The sequence below is a fragment of the Bemisia tabaci genome, chromosome 3 (genome assembly GCF_918797505.1).
Source record: "Bemisia tabaci chromosome 3, PGI_BMITA_v3".
NCBI lineage: Eukaryota > Metazoa > Arthropoda > Insecta > Hemiptera > Aleyrodidae > Bemisia > Bemisia tabaci.
In genome coordinates, this window is record NC_092795.1 from 46402741 (window position 1) to 46422376 (window position 19636).

A 19636-nucleotide genomic window follows, 5' to 3' on the forward strand; every position below is an offset into this window, starting at 1 on the left:
TATTATTATTATTAAATCACAGCCGTTACCGGGAAGGGAAGTTTAAACTTTGATCTAGAAAAAGAGTTGAGAAGTTCGATTGACTCGACTACCAATTAACTTAGGAAGGATTTTAGTAGTCTCTATGAGCCCCCTTTCCCCGGCAATACACAATATTGGTTGGATCTCTCTCTTTGCTATTAGATTTAATTCCACAGATTTAGATTTAATGACTTAATGATTATTGGCAACTCTTCTTATTTCATTTCATATTATTCCTCTTTAAAAAAAACACACCGGAGTTATAGAGTGGTGTATCAGCATGATCATTTTCAATTACGTGCTTGCTACGAAAATTCCAACAATGATATGAACGTATGTAAATGAGTATCATTTACTTCACAGATTTCTCAGCAGTGACCAAAGTAAACTCATTATTTAACTGTAAAGGTTAACTGACTTACACGGCCGAACCCACTCCGATTTTAGGAACCAAACCGATGATCAAAATCTTCAACCTCCTTTTTTATTTAAAAAAAATATGAGGCTCTGATAGATTTTTTCTCAGTAGGTTAAGGCCTTTAAGTACCATTTGATGGGTTATTGAAGCCATTAAAATAATTTTATTCAAATCATGAAAATTCAGAGCCCTTGGTATAGTCCTACGCAAAGGCAGGATAGTTTTTCGCGGTTTTTCCATCAATCACATTAGTTTGATTACATGTTGCAATAAGGAACCGCTAACTCTGGCTCCTTGATAAAAACAACCCATCTGCTCAGGGAAACCAATAGCATAAAAGATGTTTCTAAAATGAGTCAGAAATAATAGTTCCTTATTGCAAAATGTAGTCCAGTTGAAGATCGCAGAATTTGAACCCCAGGGCCAAAATAACTGTGTGCGTACAGCCCAATACGAATCCTCGAATATGTTACCTCAGTGAAATAAATAAACGGACATTTGATTTCAGAGTTTATGATCGAAGTGGCAGCCAGGCCCCGAACCCACGCCCTAAAATCGGCCTGGAAAAGTTAGGACATCTCACTCACTCACTCGCGTTCCAACGGGTTTTACGACTGCTAGGAACTCTCGATCCGGCCAACTTCCACTACCGCGACATTTTCGCAGCTTTTCTCCCCCCCCCCTTCCCTGGGGCCGCCCCCTCCCCCTTTCCCTCCTATCCAGGCCTCCGCCCCGCGTCGCGACGGCATGCCATCCGCCTCCGAAAAAAAATCCCACACCCTGTACGTGCAACCCTGACCGCTCGCGACTTCCTCGATCACGGATCTAGTCCCGCTTTGATCAGTCGCTGTTTAATGATCTAAATGGATCGTTTTCGCTAAGCGTAGCCGTCCGCTCGTCCGCCCGCCCGATCGTCCGTCGCCGGAAAAACCAGACCGGATAATTTTTCCCCCTGGAAATTATTCAGTGTTTCCGAATTTTTCCGTTTCGACTTGTGTCCAACTGTTTTGGAAGTCAAGTGCGTTCTGTGTTTTTGAGTTGCAAATCGTCCCTTCCAAAAGAGCTGCAAAAAGTTCCCTTTGCAAAATATTTATTTTCACATACCTCGCTTATCGTTAAAAAGTGTACCACATTCATAGTGCAAAATTTCTCGAAAAAAAATTTTCGGTCAAAATTTTCAAAACTTTCAAAATTTTTGGTCTAAAAATTTTCCTTGCTATTCAGAGACTAATATAAGAAAAGCAATTCCTTCAAGTTACTTCATGCGGTGAGATAAATCTCGCATTTTTAAGTCTGCAAATTTCCATAAAAAGTGTGAAAAACGGGTAATCGAACGTGTGATCGATATTGGATTAAGTGTCAAGTGCTTCTCCGTGTCCTCGTATCATTCCAAACGTGGCAATGCTCATCTTCGGCATAGCAATCTCTCTGGTGAGTAGCGCTCATACCACTCTTCACTCTTCCCCTGGGGTAAAGAGTTCTGCTGTTCACAGCAAAAACGCTGTGAGTTAATCCAAGATTTTGCATTTTTCTGCCACGCACTATTTTATTTAAAAAAAAAGAAAAAAAGGAAAAAAAGAAAATGATCACCAGTACGGCCTCTTTTGTCATTTTGAGTTTTCAATGGTATGCCACTATAATCCTGGAATTGGAAAAGATAAATGCTCGTTGATTTTTCTGTTAAGCATTTCTCACATAGAAAAGAAAAAACAAAATTGTGTCACGGCGTTCTTGCTTTGGACGACGTAGTCTTAGCACCTTTGTAACTGACGTTAAGGTATGTTAGAGGGATGTAAAACCGAGCATATTTACTTCTACACTGCACTGGAAAAAAAAAAAAAAACACACACATTGGATCTAGAGTCCAGACTCTTGAAAACATTGACAAGAAAAAGGACTCTTGATTCAAGCAGATTTAAGCTTAATTCAAAAGGAAATCCGCTCAAATTAAGAGGCTTGGTTCTTGATTTAAGCTTAAATCTGAGTATTTTTTCTCGTCGATGTTTTTAAGAGTCTGAACTCCAGATCCAATGTGTTTTTTTGTGTTTTTTTTTCCAGTGTGTATTTATATGCATAAAGCGCGTTCGGAAACTATTTTCATTTGAAGATTTTTTAAAACTATGATAGGACACAAATGTTCATCTCAAAGTGATAGTAATACTCTCATTGGTTTTGTTAAAAGTACAGAATTTGACATGCATTATATTGTCAAAACTCAAAAAGATTACTTAGAAGATCCATGTTTATAACCTAATGCTTGTTTATGCGGACAAGACTTTATACTTAGGCAGCTGTTAAGACATTGCGCCAAATTCTTTCAGATGCATTTCTTACATGAGATGTTCTAAATAACAGCTCTCGTATGAGCTTGTTTTTTTCGTTTTTCTATATCTTCTTTCCTCGGTTGTCAATGTTCAATTTGGGAATGAACGAGTTGATAATTGAGTGTTGAAGGTATTCAAGTGCTGATAATTCTTAGCATTGAAAGAACCTGAAATTGACCTTTTGATTGGGTTTCATTGAGATATTTTAATGTGGTTAATTTTTTTTTTCAGCATAACTCTACATTTATAGAAAGGACTTTCGCATTTGACCTTTCGCAGTTTTTCAACCTTGATTAACGCAACTTCAGAATCCTTGAATATTCTTGTTTTCCCGAGAAATGAAAGAGGAAAACCGAGAAAAATTGTTGTACGAAAATTACACTCCTACCAACATAACCTCTCTATTTACTTTAATTTATTCGTCCTTCTCATACAAAATTAGGACCGTTCGGAGAGAATGACGCGACAAACCTAAAATCAAGAAAATTTTTTGAATACCAAGTGAGATAAATCATTGCAGTCATTTCGGAATATATAGCCTAAACACTGAAGACTTTAGACGGAAGGTGAGCACTTTAGAGGATTGACACTATTGTCATTAGAAAATTATTATTTTACAGGATTTGAATTTGCTAAATAATTTTGCCACTTTACGTCTGAGATTGATAAATTATACATTCCGAATGGATCAATGAAGTAGAAACTAAAGAAAAAGAAGGTGTGGAATAAAAACTGTGGCAATGTTTATATTTATAGAGCAGTTATAATCAAAGTTTCCAAATACCCGTGACTACAGTAAAGCGTTCCATTTTTACTAGAATGAAGTACAGCTGGCGAATTTTCGTATCTAATTGCTAAGACTTTTTAAATGCCAATGTGGCGCTAGCAACTCCTGCTATCAAATCTGCTCACGAGAACTGAAAGAAGCGGCAACCGGGCATCGCAAATGCCGGACAATTTCCCAAAATGAGAGGAAGGCTGGAAAGAGAAGAGGTAAAAGTTAGAATGAAAGAAAAGTGAGAAACCGTTCAAGGTTAACTTGAAATATGGAGCTATTTATACCCGTGCAAAATGAGACCTAAGTTGGGACTCCCAACTCCTGACGCGGATCGATCAGACTACTTACGAAACCACTTTTTATGGCTGTCATATGTCGCTTGTCTCTGGTTAAACAAAATTTGAATTTCCTATGAGATTCTAAATTGTGAATTCTTCAAGAGTGTAAGGTATTAATCGTGATTTGACTCTTATAAAGTGGGTCTGATATGAATTTTCCAAGTTCAAAAACATGTTTCCGGATGTGCAAAGTTTCTGCAATAAATTGATACTATTTCGTTTTTCTTTATGCACAAAAGGGGAGTGGGAGTTTTTGAATCCACGTCTAAGTAGTTAAAAACAAGCGAAATGAATTTAGTCCCACAAAAAGGGAAACTTTCGGAAAATCGTGATTTAGGCTTGAAATGTTCATTTTCAATACTTTAATATATTGGAGTTAAATATAGGGACAAAAGATAATAATAATCAATGATAATAGGTAATGCTAACATCTGCGTCGTTTAATAATCAATATTCCGGTAGATATCTTTCTCTCCGCTAATCTGATCAACTGTTCAACAGATATTGACCGTTTCGGACTCGCTAAATTGACATCAAAAGTGTTTGAAGGAACAGTGGAGTTTTTTCGCTTTCTCGTTGTCTTCAAACCAGAGATTTACAAAAAAAAAATTCTTTATTGCCTCAGAAACTGATGAGCTAACTCCACCTCATACTTCTTTCATGCCAGTGTTAAAGAGTGATATTACTTTTTTTGTTCCTTTTTTTCTTATGCAAAGCCATTGACATTTAGTAAAAAACGAGAGACTCTGAGTAAAAAGTCTTTAATGTTAATTTTATTGCTTTGTAGAAGAACCTTATTCTTACATCTCGTATTATTATGGTCTTTATTTTGCTGTCTGTCCGATTCATTCAAAAACCCAGTAAACAACTTTTTTACAATCGTTGTCAAGAATTTGGGGAAAATCATTGGAATTGAGAGAAGATCAGTAAACTTACTTGGAATCAATGATGAGCATGAATAGTTACAACAAAACATACCATGGAGGTATATCCTCATTGTCAGAGTACTTGAATTTTGAACATCTTGACATTTTTCGTGTGTGAAATGTTTTCCCGATGCGATTTGCCATTCGGGAAAGCTCATATCGATCAATTGAGAATAAATTGGACGATGAATAAATACTATCGTTTTAAACAGTGACTATTTTTTTAATATGTTGTATGACTAAAGTTGTATGACTCACCTGAGATTTTCCAAACTGATAAACCTCCGCGGTAATTTTTTTCTTTTTTCACCAAAATTCAAGCCCCCTATAAAAGTTACTAGAGAAATCATACATATAGGTCGCTTTATAGCACTCCCTCGCGCTCTACGACTCTTAACCTCCACTGTTCTCTATCGAACCACAAACCTTGGGGCATTAAGCATCTTAACATTTCCGCTTCAATCCCCTCCCTCCAACCTCTCATTGGGCGCCCTCTGCGCTTTCTCCCAGGGGGAACCCAATCAAGGACCTTCTTCGGCAACCGCGCCAGATTCTGTGATGTGTCAAAATAAACTTTTAAGAGGAATATTAAAAAAATTAGGAATTGATTGAGGAGCATTTGTAATTGATTCCGATTTTAGCCCAGCAGAGACTAGGATTTAAAAACCTACAGCAATGGAGCATTTGCCCGCAAATTTTTTATTGCTTCATATAAGAGTGCTAAACGAGCTGATTTTGCAGTATTTTTTGTAATATTTTCCTGTAATGGAAAATAGTCTAAAAATGTATTTAAAATTGAGAAAATGCACCGCCTAGTGACGTCATTTGGTGGCATTTCCCATTTAAACACATGTATTTTGGCAGGTTAGATCATTTTGTCATATCCCTAAAAAATTTCTCAATTTATGAACCAAGGGTACCCTCGTGCTCAGTTCACTCAGAAGTTTCCACTTAAACATAAAATTCATCAAATTTCAGACACCTACAAATTCTCCATTGCCAAATGCTCAAAGTACCTGTCAGACAATTTCCGATTTTACCTTCTGTTGTGCTGAAGACTAGGAGATTAGGGTGATTAAATGTGATAGAGCGCTACTTTTGTATTTATCGCCTTGTCGAACGTAACCAGTAATTTTTTTATAGTATAGACCCTAGTTTAGTTTTATACGGGAGTCGCGTAGGGTACTTGTATTCCACCGTCCTTTTTGCACAGGACTGAATTCTGCCGTGGTACGGAAAATCGCCGTATGAGCTTTCAGGCGTTGCCCAATTTCCCTTCGTAAACCACGAATTTCCGGGAAAATTTTCAAAAGAATGTCTTCCAATTTTTCAGATGATATTGTTCGCAGTTTCCCCTAAACGCCCTAAAAATTCCAAGGAAAAATATTCAAAGCTCTCCTCAAAAATAGACACTTTATCAAAGAAGATTTGGCGACTCTCGAATGTGCATACGGCGTTTTTCATTAGCACGGCAGAATTGCAGTCATGCCAATGGCCACTCCTGCCACCTTGAGACAGCTATTTTAGAGCACTCAAATTTTAGGTTAGAATGATGCAACTGTGACACTCAGAGTGCACCTTTCGCAAGGAAAACAGAGCTTGAGTGGGCTTCATTCTTCATTTCTTCAGCGCGTGCGCTCTTACTCATTAGTATTCCGAGAGCAAACCACACCTTTCTACTTGGTCTCCTTATTTATTTTGTGACTGCTCTTGCGTGACCAATTTAAATTGAACCCGTTCGTTTTTAGCGAGTCAAAGTCAGGTCGTGCCCACGGTAGGAGCGGGAAAAAGCGCTTTTATCGCTCGAGTAATTGTCGTGGCCGAAGGAAAATGTTTCATTTGTCAACTAGGAGCGGCAATAGCTCCGAGGGCGTCAACAGGGGCACATACTGTCAAGAATGCGGGACAGGAAAAAAAAGACGTGTATATGTATAATCTCGCGCGGAGAAATGATGGATCCATTGTGAAGGTCAATATCCGTTGAAAGTGTTGGCCTTCAAAATTGCAATTACACATTCTCTGAAACACTTGTTCGTGAAATCTCAATTCCGAAGTAGCAGGACTCGTTCGGATATTTTCAACGTTGATTTCTCTACTATTACATTGGATTTTCTCTGCAACTTATTTAGTATGGTCATGCTCAGAGAATGGCAGAAGACCGGTATGGCGGAGAACTTACAATGAACCTCTGCATAAGGTAAATAGAAGTTTTAAATTAGGTAAAGCGCCCGTAGTTAGCGGCCATTGTCCCCGTCTTTTCCAAAACAATATTCAGAATTGAATCAGAGGGTAAACATGACGAACAAAAGAGCGGAATGGATACTTTTTTCTCAAGGGTATAAACACTAGACTCCTGGTCAAAAATTAATCCAATAATTTGACCAGACGTGATTTAGAGCCAGCCTTAAGTCTCTTAACGATTTTAAGGTTTAGTTTAAGCAGGTAGATACACACGGATAAATTGAAGGGCTGTCTACCTGTATATACTCTTCATAAAATCTAGGAGAAGTGCTGAATCCCTAGTGGTGTTAAAAAGGATGGCGTGGGTTTACTAGACGTACTGTTATAACATCACCAGAAATCTAGTACTTCCAACAGCATTTCCTGCAGAGCATATACAGCCAGCAAAGACTCAAGTGGGTGCCCACTATCATTTTTGCTCATTCGTATAGTTTGAAGATTTTTCTTGGCGGTTAGTTTGACGTCATATTTGATCTGATTCGTGATGGAACGTAAACAAGTTACAGAGAGAAAAGGAAAAACATAGTTCAATGTTCAAATAGTACAGAAGAAGGGAAGCACACGTAAGGCTGGGAAAGAGACTTTTCCATTTATGGCTGTTGCGGGCGGTGGACAACCCGCTCGGTTGTCAAATCGGGCCAACAATAGAAATTTCCATTACTCTGTATTTTTTTAGGTGCTCCCTCCGATATATTGCATGTACAAATGTAACTTCAAAACTAGCTGGCAACTTGATACTAGCGAAAGCCGTGACTCTTGATTCTTATTTCAGCGCATATAAAATATCCCATGATGAACGGTAATGGAATTTTAATCACGCAAATTACAGTGGCTCTGTGGCTTTTTTTGCCAGGCTTTCTTTGTATCCGGATCTCTGTGACATTTTTTCTCACGGGCATAATTATTCTTTGTAGATTTCTTGGCGAGTAATGCACCGATTCAGAGTAAATTATCTGAGATGGCGGTTTGTAAGCTCAGATCAACTTTAGATTTGAACCAAGGATGATATTGTTTTGCTGACATCTCGTGGTTTAATGTACGCGCACAATTTTTGACAGTTGGTGATGAGAGTGCAGAAACAGTATGCTGGACATAGCTCTTGCCAAAATCAAATCGCTGAACATTTTTTCTCACATTTAGAGTATTCCGTAAAACTTAATATACGTATAGAGAACTTTGCTTTGTCCTAAGAAAAATTGAACAGTTTAAGCGAAATAATTTACTCAAAGTATTTTGATATGTTTCAATAAACAATCAAAATGGCGTGTTCTTTTAAAAACATTGAAATCAACGAATACTAAAGACTTCACAAGTAGAGAAGATTTTTTTTCAACCAGTAGGAATGCCTTTCATAATCTATTTGGATTGTAAGAATTTCAAATTTTTTTATAGCGTTAGACATGATTTACGGATTTTTACCGAAGTGACGAGTGAATCTTCAAAAACAGGTTTCACACGGTCCGATCCTTGGAAATGTGAAACCCAGGAGCATGGATGTGTAGCTCTAACAACTTAACTGTGCTCTGCTATTTTGGAATTCAGATTTACACATTCGAAAATCATCTTCCTTAAGTATGCATTTGATTCTAGTCTCATTTTCAAATCCCACACAACCGATAACGTGAGTCATTCTTCTAGTTTCTAGGCAGTATGCACGCAGGAGCAGTCCCTGCAGAAGATCTTCTTTTCCCTGTCTTTTGAATTTAAGACTAAAAGCTCGAAAGGAACAATTTTTAAACGATTTGTAAGAAGTGCTTGCTCTGAAAGCACGTACTTCTCGTTGAGAAACACTTGTGCAACTCAGTGAGTAAATCATTGCTCTAAGTAAGAGGCTTGAAGCCTGCATATTAACCTCCTACTGAAAGTTTATCAATTTAAAAATAATCCGAGCTGGACACAACTCACAAGAAGGAATAACCCAGAAAACGTGCGCCTTCCACATCCTCCCACTGGAGTTTTTTCTCTCGACTTGGGACTCCGCCTATTGCGTCATCTCGCTGTTTGCAAGTTGTTGAAAGATCAACCGGAGACCGACGCAAATCCGCAGTGAGCTTTTTTTGTCGTTCAAAAATATTTAGCGCAACAGTGGGCAAAAATAAATAAATATAAATAAAATAAATTCCAGAGAAAATTATTTCTTGGGACTGACAAATTGACAGAAAACAATATTTGCGAAATTGGTACGCCTCAAAAAGATTTCACGAGTACTTGCATCATTTGAAACATTAAACAGGCATACCAACGCAAAAGAGGTTTTTCTGTTACGGACTCCCAACACGCAGATGGACTTGTTCACGAAAGTACATAAAGAATAGGTGCACCTGTAACGCAAAATTAGGTATAGCTACAATAATCTCATCCCTGATTCGCCGATTGAGAATGAATAAAGAGGAGGCTATTCATGTAAGCTAAAATCAACAATGCGTAACAGAAGTCAAATCAGAGCAGTCGATGACCAACCGTGCTCAAAATGAAGAGAGAAGTGAAACGTGAATTAAATCTATAGTTGAAGTTTCGAGGAATTTCTTAGAATCTAAATGTCAATCATCATTCCATTTAATAAGTATTAGAAGGGTGTGTAAATATCAAATGGGGCGTTTAAAAATTGGAATTTCAAGCATTTCAATCATCTGATTTTCCGTTCCTCGCTCGGTACAAAGCACGGTGTGACAGAAAATATCAATACTTATTTAACCATGTAATAATGAAACATCCAAACCTTTAAGTTTCGTAAAGTCCTCTAGGTCCAATCACTTGACAGTCGACATCTCATTTTATTGTCAATCATGGCACAACATTGATACTGATTTACAAATAATTACAATAATACAAATTTAATTCAAAAAGTCAACATAAATGACGTTTAAAAATAATATATAGTAAAATCATCAGGATTTTTAAGATTAAATTACTTGCTTTCACTATAATCAGCAAGTTTTCAGCAATCGGATTTTAAAATCCGTTCGAACAGCTTTGCTTTTAATTATTTTATTATTTATGTACAGCTTTCTGTCACCTCATGTTTTGTTAGTAAAAGATGCGAAAAAACCTCAACTGTGGGCTGATCGTTGAAATTGAAAGACAAAGCGATAGACAAAAAAGACGCAAGGAGTATGGAGAGATCTAAATGCTTGAAATAAGTGGTTCTTATAGACCAAGGGAGGAAAACGGACTTAGTATAGGGTCTCTCTTGGGTTGCCGTTAGTTAGTCTATCACCTACTTCCTATGTCCATATTGTAACAACCCGCTTACACCAATAGGATCCGTCCATATCTTGTCTTCCTTGTCTATTGCTTGTCTATCCTTTTTGTCTTCTTCGTCTATCGCTTTGTCCACTAATTTCAACAATCAACCCTCTGGATTACTTTCCTTTCTCTCTAGAGAAAAGTGTTCAACTCAAATTTCCCCGAAAAAAAAGAGAGGCCATAAATTATCTCTTCCTGGGTAATCTCTCACAAATCTCTCCCGTCATGACTTCCTCTATGGGTGTCTTCGATTTGCAAATTAGATGTGCCGGTTGAAACGAGCCATTGTATCAAGCAACTGCTCCCAGTAAATTACACCTAGTTTGGCGACAAGCAGCGGTGGGCGTTGAGAGCCTATTAGCGACCAGCGGCACAATTCGTCGCTTGGCTGACATAAGGGCGTAACTACACATTAAGATGAGTCCGGAAAAGCATTAAGTTGCATGGAAGACAGGGTTCATTGCAGAGTGTAGTTACGCCTTTATGTCAGGAGGGCGACGAGTTCAGACGCATCGTTAGCTCATCAGTTGCGGTCTCGCCACCTCACTGCTGCCGTGCTGAGGAGAAACGCCGTAAGTCCAGTCGTAGGTTGCCAGATTTATTGTGATACAATTTGTATATTTGAAGAAATTGATGAGTTTCTAACTTCGAAATTCTCAGATACTTTAGATTAAATTGCGAATATAATCCTCTTAAAAATTGGAAGAGAAATATTCATACATTTCCTTATAACTTCGTATTTTATCGAGGAAAATTTGGCAACGCCTGAAGGCTTATATGGTGTTCTTCCTTAGCACGACAGCCTGGGCGTCCGCAGCGAAGACCAACGATTGTTTTTGACCATAGAAATGGCGATCAAGGTAATGATAACCATGATAATCATGATAGGCAATGGTAGTCGTACGCCGCCCCTTGTGGCAAACGTCGCGCACTTGACGGAGGACAAAACGATGTATATCGATTATTGAAACTCATAAGTTCGATTTATTGCACGCGCCAAGATTATTACTGAATGGACTTCATTTTGCAATACAGTTTCTGGCTTATACATAAAAACACCTATCTACGAAGGGAAACTGATAGCGCATTAGTTATTTTTCCAAAATAAGCCACCAATTGCAACATGTAGTCCAACTATCAACTCGACCACAGATAATGTACATATGTTATATATTCGAGTAGTGGTATCCGAGTTTTCATCATGACCAAAATAAGCCGCACTCCTCACCCACCCCTACGTTGGTTTATTCTTGCGGAGCATGATAAATCATTGACTCCTACTTTTCTACCTGGGCGTTAAAGTCTCCGAGGAAACTTGCAGTACACGTTGTTTTTCATTCCTCGGAATTATTAACCTTTGAAGCCTTATGTGTCGAGAAAAACTTGAGAAAAATAGCCGTCTGAATTACAGATCATTTATATCAAATACTCTCAGCCGAGTGACTAGTCTTTAAAGTGACTTCTGGGAGGCAACGCTCAGATACACCTACTGGTGAATGGTGCCAATAGAGCTTTGAGTAAATAATGTAGCAAACCTAACATAAGTTGCAAAAACTTACCCAGCAAAGTGCTCACCCCGAATTTCATCAGTCATCATTTTAGAACGTTTATACTCAACAAGTTGTTCATCAATCATCTTTTGGCGAAAAATTGTGTTATCCTCTGAAATTAATTTCTGTCCGACCAGTTTATATTCCTTAGATTTTTGGTGTGCATGGGGTCTCTAAAATATACCGTAGGGAAGTTACGGATGTCCTCCCTTATAGTTCTCAAAAACATTAGAAAAATTAAAAAAAAAATTAAATTTAAAGAGAAAATTCCTACTTTTTACCGAAACAAATGTATCTCATTGGATGAAATTTGACAGCGCCTGGATGTGCATTCTGCCTTTTCCGTAGTATGGCAGTGCTGTGACGCATTCAGCATCGCCTGTGAGAAGTCACGCGAGGCAGGTTTATTAATTATGCGCCAATTTGCACATCGGATCACGAATGTTTGTAGACAATGACTTTGGCGATAATCGGCAGGGCTCATGCGAATTGATCGTATGATTTCCCGAACGCGACGTATGTCATTGATGCAAGAAGGAGACATGCGGAGGATGCGCAAATTGCATGGTTGGTCCGATCACATACTATACGGCATCTTTGACTTACGTATTTTTATTCATCCCTGGTACGTTTGAAAACAGATACGTAGATCAAGTAGTGATGCACATTTCGGAAAATTTCACTTTTTGCCAATTTAAAGAGGTTAGAAAATAATCATGATGTATGACCATTGCATATTCACTGATGCTTGTTGGTTTTTTTTCTATACCTTACTTCTTTCCCGATAATCCCCTTCATATATTCTCCTCGCCTGAAAAGTAATTAAAGTCACCCCGAGTTATTAAAAGATCATCTCGTCATATTCACGAACGGAAATGGAGGAGGGTATCTACAGTTCGTGTCTTGAATGCTGCGATATAGGTAGGATGCGACTAATCCTGCTCATGAGTTGTCTGTGTTGCATCACATGATTTTGAAGGCGTTTTAGCTTTCAGCACCCGCTCTGCCCGCGCAACGCGTGAAATGATGCGATTTTGTAATGTCGGAAGGCTGTCAATTTTCTAAAATATGTTTGGTAAGATTTAAACGTATGATGCCGAGCGTACATATCATAAAAAGCATTGCTCATTCGTTATACAGGAAACTAGCGCAAATATTTTGATCAATGTGCTGCTGTCACAAGAGAAGTAGTAGTGTTTAACACCGACCAAAAGGTTCTTAGTGATAGAAACTAGACAAAAAATTATTGATTTTCTTTGATCTTTGATGTACCTGCAATAGTGCAACGTGTCACTTGCATCGGAAACAATTCAATTTAAAATATTGAGTTTTGTGGCGTTCCGTGTCTCGGATTCCCATCAGTGGTGAATGAACTATTATCGATAACTCGCCATTTGAAGCTATGGTAAAGAATCGATTACTAAGGTGTTCGCTGCGAACATCCTGATAATCGATCTTTTTTCATAGGTTTGAGTGGACCGAGGAATCGATATATCGCAAAGCACGCCACGCCACTAATTCCCATACACGATGTGCATATGCTCGAAGTAAAAGAAATGCAGCCCTTGATACTTCCGCAGGAGACAAAAAAGATACGATGAGAACTGTGAGTAGCTAATGAACAATTCTTAAAAATCCGTGATGTTTGAACCGAAAAATGCCGTGACCGAGTTCTTCCGGATCGCGTAGTCACGGAGGAGGTCGTGTTAAGATCTCAGGAAAAAAGTTGCGAATTATTAAGTAACGATCCACAATTCGGAGGAATCCAGGAGCTCTAACCTCAGGAGCCAAATTGTTAAAAAAAAAAAATAACCGTTTCCTTAAATTTATTATCATGATAAAGAAAACTTCACGGTCCAGCAGCTGTAGCAATGTCATTTTTCACAAAACAGCAAATCAGTATCACATACATCGGTATTACATAATTGGTTCCAGAATTTGTCACCAAAACTTATTCGATGGGATAAATCGAAAAATTAAGCCCAAATAAAATCGATTCTCAAAACGTTGCTCAGAATGAGTGTTTTCACACGTTGCTCAATTCGTTTTTACTCAACAACTTTTTCAACCTTTTGGACAGGTTTCCTTTAGTTTAAGAGGCAATGTTTTACGAAATGGGAGGAACAGTTGAATCGTCACCATAACCAATCTAATCACATCCATAGTATCCCGCAAAAATTATGGCTATTATGAAGATGTGAAAGGACGCGTTTTTTCCTTCTATTCTGACTTAAAATGTCTAAAAAGTTCAATTATGTTTTTCGATAGTTTTGACTCATGCATGATAAAAATCCATAATGTGGCTCTGATGAAGCTTGACAACCAATAGCGAGGCGTGATTGATCGATTAGCGATATTTCTCCATTTGAAGCTAGGGTGAAGAATCGATTACTAAGTTGTTCGTTGCGGACACCCTGTTTATCGATCCTTTTCCATAGGTTTTAATGGCAGATCAATTGATAAATCGCAAAACACTGCCACACCATTGTTGGCAACTCTGAGACAGCCATGCGTCTCAAATGCAATGGAAGTTCCGTGATCTCTGCTCAGCGGCCCGATTTTTTCTCCGTGCTTTTTTTCTGCTGAACTTTCGATTTCGTTCCTGATGAGGTCACTCGCTCAGTGCACTCTCGGTGCGTTGTTAAGCTTCAAACTTCCCGTTGATTCACCCGGAATCCCCCCTGAATTTCAGCACGCTGGAATCCAAGCAGGCTATAGAGTAAATTGACGTCAGATTGAATCCGAAAATTTAAGACACTTGAATCTGTCCAAAGCCAAACTATATTAGAGATCCCGCTTTAAAACTCCCCGTTTCAGGAGTTTTTTTATGTATCTATAATTTTTATTATATAATTTTTTGCTTGATGGAGTTTGATTAGTAACATGTTGACCTAACAATACAAAATACCGTGGTACTTTCCTTTCCTCAGAGCATTGTAAAATTGATATAAAACGCCATCACAGAAAGAATACCGCATAAATAACGTGAAGGAACAATTGCAATGGTCCCTATATTCGATGACGTCATGACTACCACTTTGTATGAAAGATGAATATGAAAAGCGCTGTTACAAAGTCACATGTGGAGAACATAGGCGTATGCGAACACCCACAGCAGCTGGTGTAGTCACGTCTCCACACAGACTGTCAAGATCACGGCTGAAGACAGTTCTGATTGATTGCAGAGTTGGGACGGGCTATTATCCGCTGTACTCGTTCACAATCTACACCGATTAGGAACGTTAAAACTAGGGAGCGGGGCTGATTTGACCTTAGCGACCATTCTGTGCACCAACACGTACTGTATGGGTACATGAAAACGCCTTTCCCTGCATCTTTTTCCACGGTTGCCATCGCAAAAAGATCGCGAAATACAAAGTATATTGATTGATTTGATTTTTCATCAATGAAATTATATCTGTAGATATTCTGTTAAAATTCTGAGGAGGATTTATAAACAGATACACTTACGGAGTAAGCAAGAGGAATTTGGCAAATTTTTCCATATGAGAGCTATGAGTTGATAATTTTGATACCCTTGTCTTTAAAGATAAACATGCGAATGTAGTGAGTGCAATGCCTTGTAAATTGGTGGAGAAAAGAAGAAGAAGAAAAAACCTCATCTTAAGTCCAGTGAACTGATTCATGTAGCTTTAACGCAAGTTGATCTAAAAAACTTTTGTTTGGAGTAAATAAATTCTTCTTCCTGCTGTTCTCAATATTTTCGTTGCATAAGGACACATGGCAAGCGCACGGGAATTTGGAAGTACCTACTGATGAATAAACCGGACAATTTTAATATCGACTTAATATTGTTGATTTTCGAATGAGGTTTAAAGAGATAGATTTTTGACAAATTAATGTCAACAAAATTCAGCTGTTGATTCATTTTTATTCTTATTTTTGTATTTTGTATTTATTTACCTATTCTTTTCTTTTTATTTTCAATTGCAATTAGCCTTCTAACGATGACAAATCACAGCACATCATTGAACTTGCTTCTTATGGAAATGACAATTTAAAAAAGAAACAAGCTATTATGAATCGTGAAATTACTTTCAACAAAGGCTGTTTATTTCCCGCTCGACGTGGCAGCAACAATTTTTATAAGGTGTGTCAGAAACGTAACTGAATCACTAAATGGGTCAATGGCTCGCCTTTTAAAATACAGATACGTTAAGTTAAAGAAGTCCTTGAGTCAGAGGTAGATGAATTCCAATTTTGGATCCAAAAAATGAAAAAAAGAAACCACAAAGTCAAAGGAATAGCATAGCAAATCATTCAACTTATGATATATAATTTTCTCATCGATATTCAGTTACAAATGGACGTATTTCTACCAAAGAGACCTATGTGCAAGTGAGAAATATGGGGTGTGCTCGTTAGTTCTCTTTGCGTAAGAGTGAATGAGAATAATAAAGCGCCGGTGACGTCAGCGGCAACGAGACCGGTCTCCGCGGTCGCCGCCGTCCGCCCGCCTCCGCATAAACTCATGAGCCCTGTCCACAAGGCTCTCTTGCCATGCCCGCGGCTCATGAGTTCCGCATTCAGTTGGCACATAGGTCTGTTTGATAGAATGTAAAATCCCGCTTTTCCAATTCTTCAAAAGGAATCACGCCCACTTTTACATTGCTTCTTATGCAGCTTCCAAGAGCACACCCCATATTTCTCACCTCCACATAGGTCTGTTTGGTAGAAATAAGTCCAAATAAAATTGTGAGTAGCCCGTTTTCATCACGAACTTCGTGAGGTTTATGAAGGGTTGTGGAGTGAAGATTTGGTGGAGGTGATGTTCTTTAAAAAGGAAATTTTTAATTACTTAATGGGTGTGTCATGAAAAAGAGAAGGGGGCGAATACTAGTTTTTGCTTCAAATAACACTCGCTCGGTGTTTTTGATACAACTCAAAACTTAAAGAGTAAGCAGAATCAACCTTTCAATTCCAAAACTCTCCCCTGGTAAAACTTGGCGATAAGACCTGCGTTTCAAAATACCACAGGAATTCTTATAGCCGGTTAAAGAAGGCTACAGAAAATCATATAGCTGGCTGTAGAATGCGGAGAAAATCATACGGCCGGGCTATACGAAGGGATAAAAAATTATGCAGCCGGGCTATAGTTCCTATCGCCGGGCTTTACACTTTATCGCCATCGATTATAAAAGGTTATAAGAAATTGTGTAGAAATTCGTGTGCTTTGGAAATCATTAAGTTTGATACGGAACCACCTTAATATTTACAAAACACACGTTATATTTTCCTTTAATACATATTTTTTTTTTATCAATTGAAACAAGAATAATCCACACAGGATGTGCAAACATTTCAAAATCATGAGTTGAATAACGCTGACTCCGTCAGATTAAATATTAGAGCCTAACACAAAGCGGAGCGGTGACGCACTGGCGCCTACAAACCTAACAGGGATACTTCACGCATTGCGCAACGCGTGAAGTATCCCTGTTAGGTTTGTAGGCGCCAATGCGCGTTTCGAGCTGGCTGCCCGCCTGCCGCACGGCGAAACTAGAAAAATTATTGAGAACCTTCGTTTCCCCCAAAACTGCTGTCTATCTAATACGTCTTAAATCAGTTGAGTTCTTTTTAGATTTTTCATAAACTCACAATCGAGTAATCGATCAATCGACGTATGGAACTTTGAACGCGCATGAAAACCGTTTATTCATTAATAATTACCCAAAAGTGAAATGAGATGCGCTTGAAATGAGCTCGGATTTGAGAAAATCGCACATTTGAACCGTTCTTTCGTCCAGAAGTATTTCAATAGAAACGGATCATTTGAAGTATGCTATGGATCGCGACATTTTTGCTTCGATCAAACGGGTGATCCATAGATCTGCTTCTGTTATCACTGCAGTCTCATGTACCAATTTCACTATGTAACGCCGTTTGCTGGTTTTTATTTTAATTTCTTTTTTATTTTTAATGCTTTTTTAGCAGTTGATAATGGTGCCGTAAGGTACGGAGAAACGTCCTGCCTTTATATTTTGTATTTTAGCCTTGTTTCCGCTTTTTCCTGTGTTCTCGATTGATCCATAGATCTTTAGAGTAGTGAATTGATCAGGAGAAGCGATCATGCTTACGCATTGAATCGCTTAAAACGACTGGTCGAAGCTCTGAAATACTCCGTTTCCCAAGCCGCTCGGTCTGGAATAGAGAAAGGTGGGAAGGAGACCTCTGGCCCGCGGAGACTGACGGCCGGCGCCTCTTTGACGGGCTGTCAAGAAAGCGAGCAGCGAAGGAGGAAGCGGAATCGAGAGACGTGATAAAACGAAAGAAAGGGCTCCGGGATCGACCTGGACCAGGACCGGGACGGAGGACCGGGATGCCCGGGCAATGATACCCGGCTTCCCGGCCCAAGACAATCCAATAAATTTCGCGCGAAACAAGGAGATCACGATCCGACTCAGATACGCGGTGGGGTGACCAGCGCATGCGCAGAGCCCTGGACACGCTCCTCGTACCCTAAATCCCCCCCCCCTCCCGCGCTCACGCGCACGGTGCACGCAGTCGACTTCCTTGTCGATCGTCTCAGGGAATCTTTTGCGATCTACGCTGGCCCTAGTCCAAACGGTTCTGGTCTATTGGACCCGATATTTGTTGAAATTTGATGGGATTCAGGGTCCAAGAATTGCAACACGCATTTTTCCCGAGTTTTTGACCCCTCCCTCCACCATATGTTACCTACATGTCACTCACCTCCAGACCTCCCCTCTCCCCCCCTAAAAAAACAAGTAGTAAACTCCGACACAATGTGATTGATGACGGGGGTCGAAACGATCGCAAAGGCGGTATACTATGTTTACCCGCCAAAAATTACGTCATTTCAAGTAGAGTCCCTTTATACTGAGAGTCAAGACAACACCCCTCATGGAGTCACAAACGGGAATAAAGATTACAGAAATTGAACGTTCTTTGAAATCTTTGATCGGCCCATTCTTAAATTCCTTTCTCCGTTCCTTCTCTCATTCCGTTTGTTCCTTGCCGAACCCGTAATTCCCCGGTCCATTCCAGATTATAATCTTTGCAATCGGTGAAAATGTAATCTTTATTCCCGTTTGTGACACTGTGAAGGCCTAAAATACGGGAACCAATCAGAAATGGATTCACATTGTCTTGACTCTCAGTATAAAGGGACTCTAATTTCAAGCGTACACCCCGTTTTGCGTAGACGTATAGGGTTGTTGTAAACCTTTGTTTCAGGTGCATTACACGCTCCCCTAGGATGTTTGGAATACTTTATGGACACTCTTTGCGCTGAAACAACGATCCAATTTTTCCTATTCCTCCTTCCTCAGCCTCCAATGTTTATCCATCCCTTCCATTCACTCCCCCTACTCTACTGTAGAGACATTCATGGAGTGCTCTGATAAAACACGTATCTGCATTTTTGTTGAGTTGCATGTTGCATGTTTTGAGCTCCTGATGTATGTCCGATGGGGTAGTATTAGAAATCGGAGAACGGGGAAGAGGTAAAAAATCTGGCGGAAGAAGAGGAGCATGAAGAATAAATGAAGGAAAAGAGAGAGGAGGAAGAGGAAGGAGTGCAGAATACAGGATAAAGGAAAAAGGAGAATGAAAAGGTAAAGTGAATGGAAGGGATGGATAAAAAGGGGAGGCAGAGGAAGGAGGAAGAGGGAAAATTGGATCGTTGTTTCAGCGCAAAGCAGCTTATCAAAGAGGAATAATATCGAAAGCCATAGTGCGAAACCACGCGTATCTACATCGCGGTGTTGCAAAATCTTCATTAATTTAGATTTATTCGAAAAAAGAACAAAC

General features: G+C 39.1%; 1 protein-coding gene across 1 annotated transcript in view; it reads left to right on the forward strand.

Annotated features, from left to right (window-relative positions):
• The first annotated feature begins 1218 nt into the window (after positions 1-1218).
• LOC109030698 (uncharacterized) overlaps positions 1219-19636 on the forward strand; it is a 71233-nt gene continuing 52815 nt past the window's right edge. Inside the window, exon 1 of the mRNA XM_019041790.2 lies at positions 1219-1870. Coding sequence (XP_018897335.2) covers positions 1841-1870 — 30 coding nt within the window. The 5' untranslated portion in view covers positions 1219-1840. The remainder of the gene's footprint in view (positions 1871-19636) is intronic.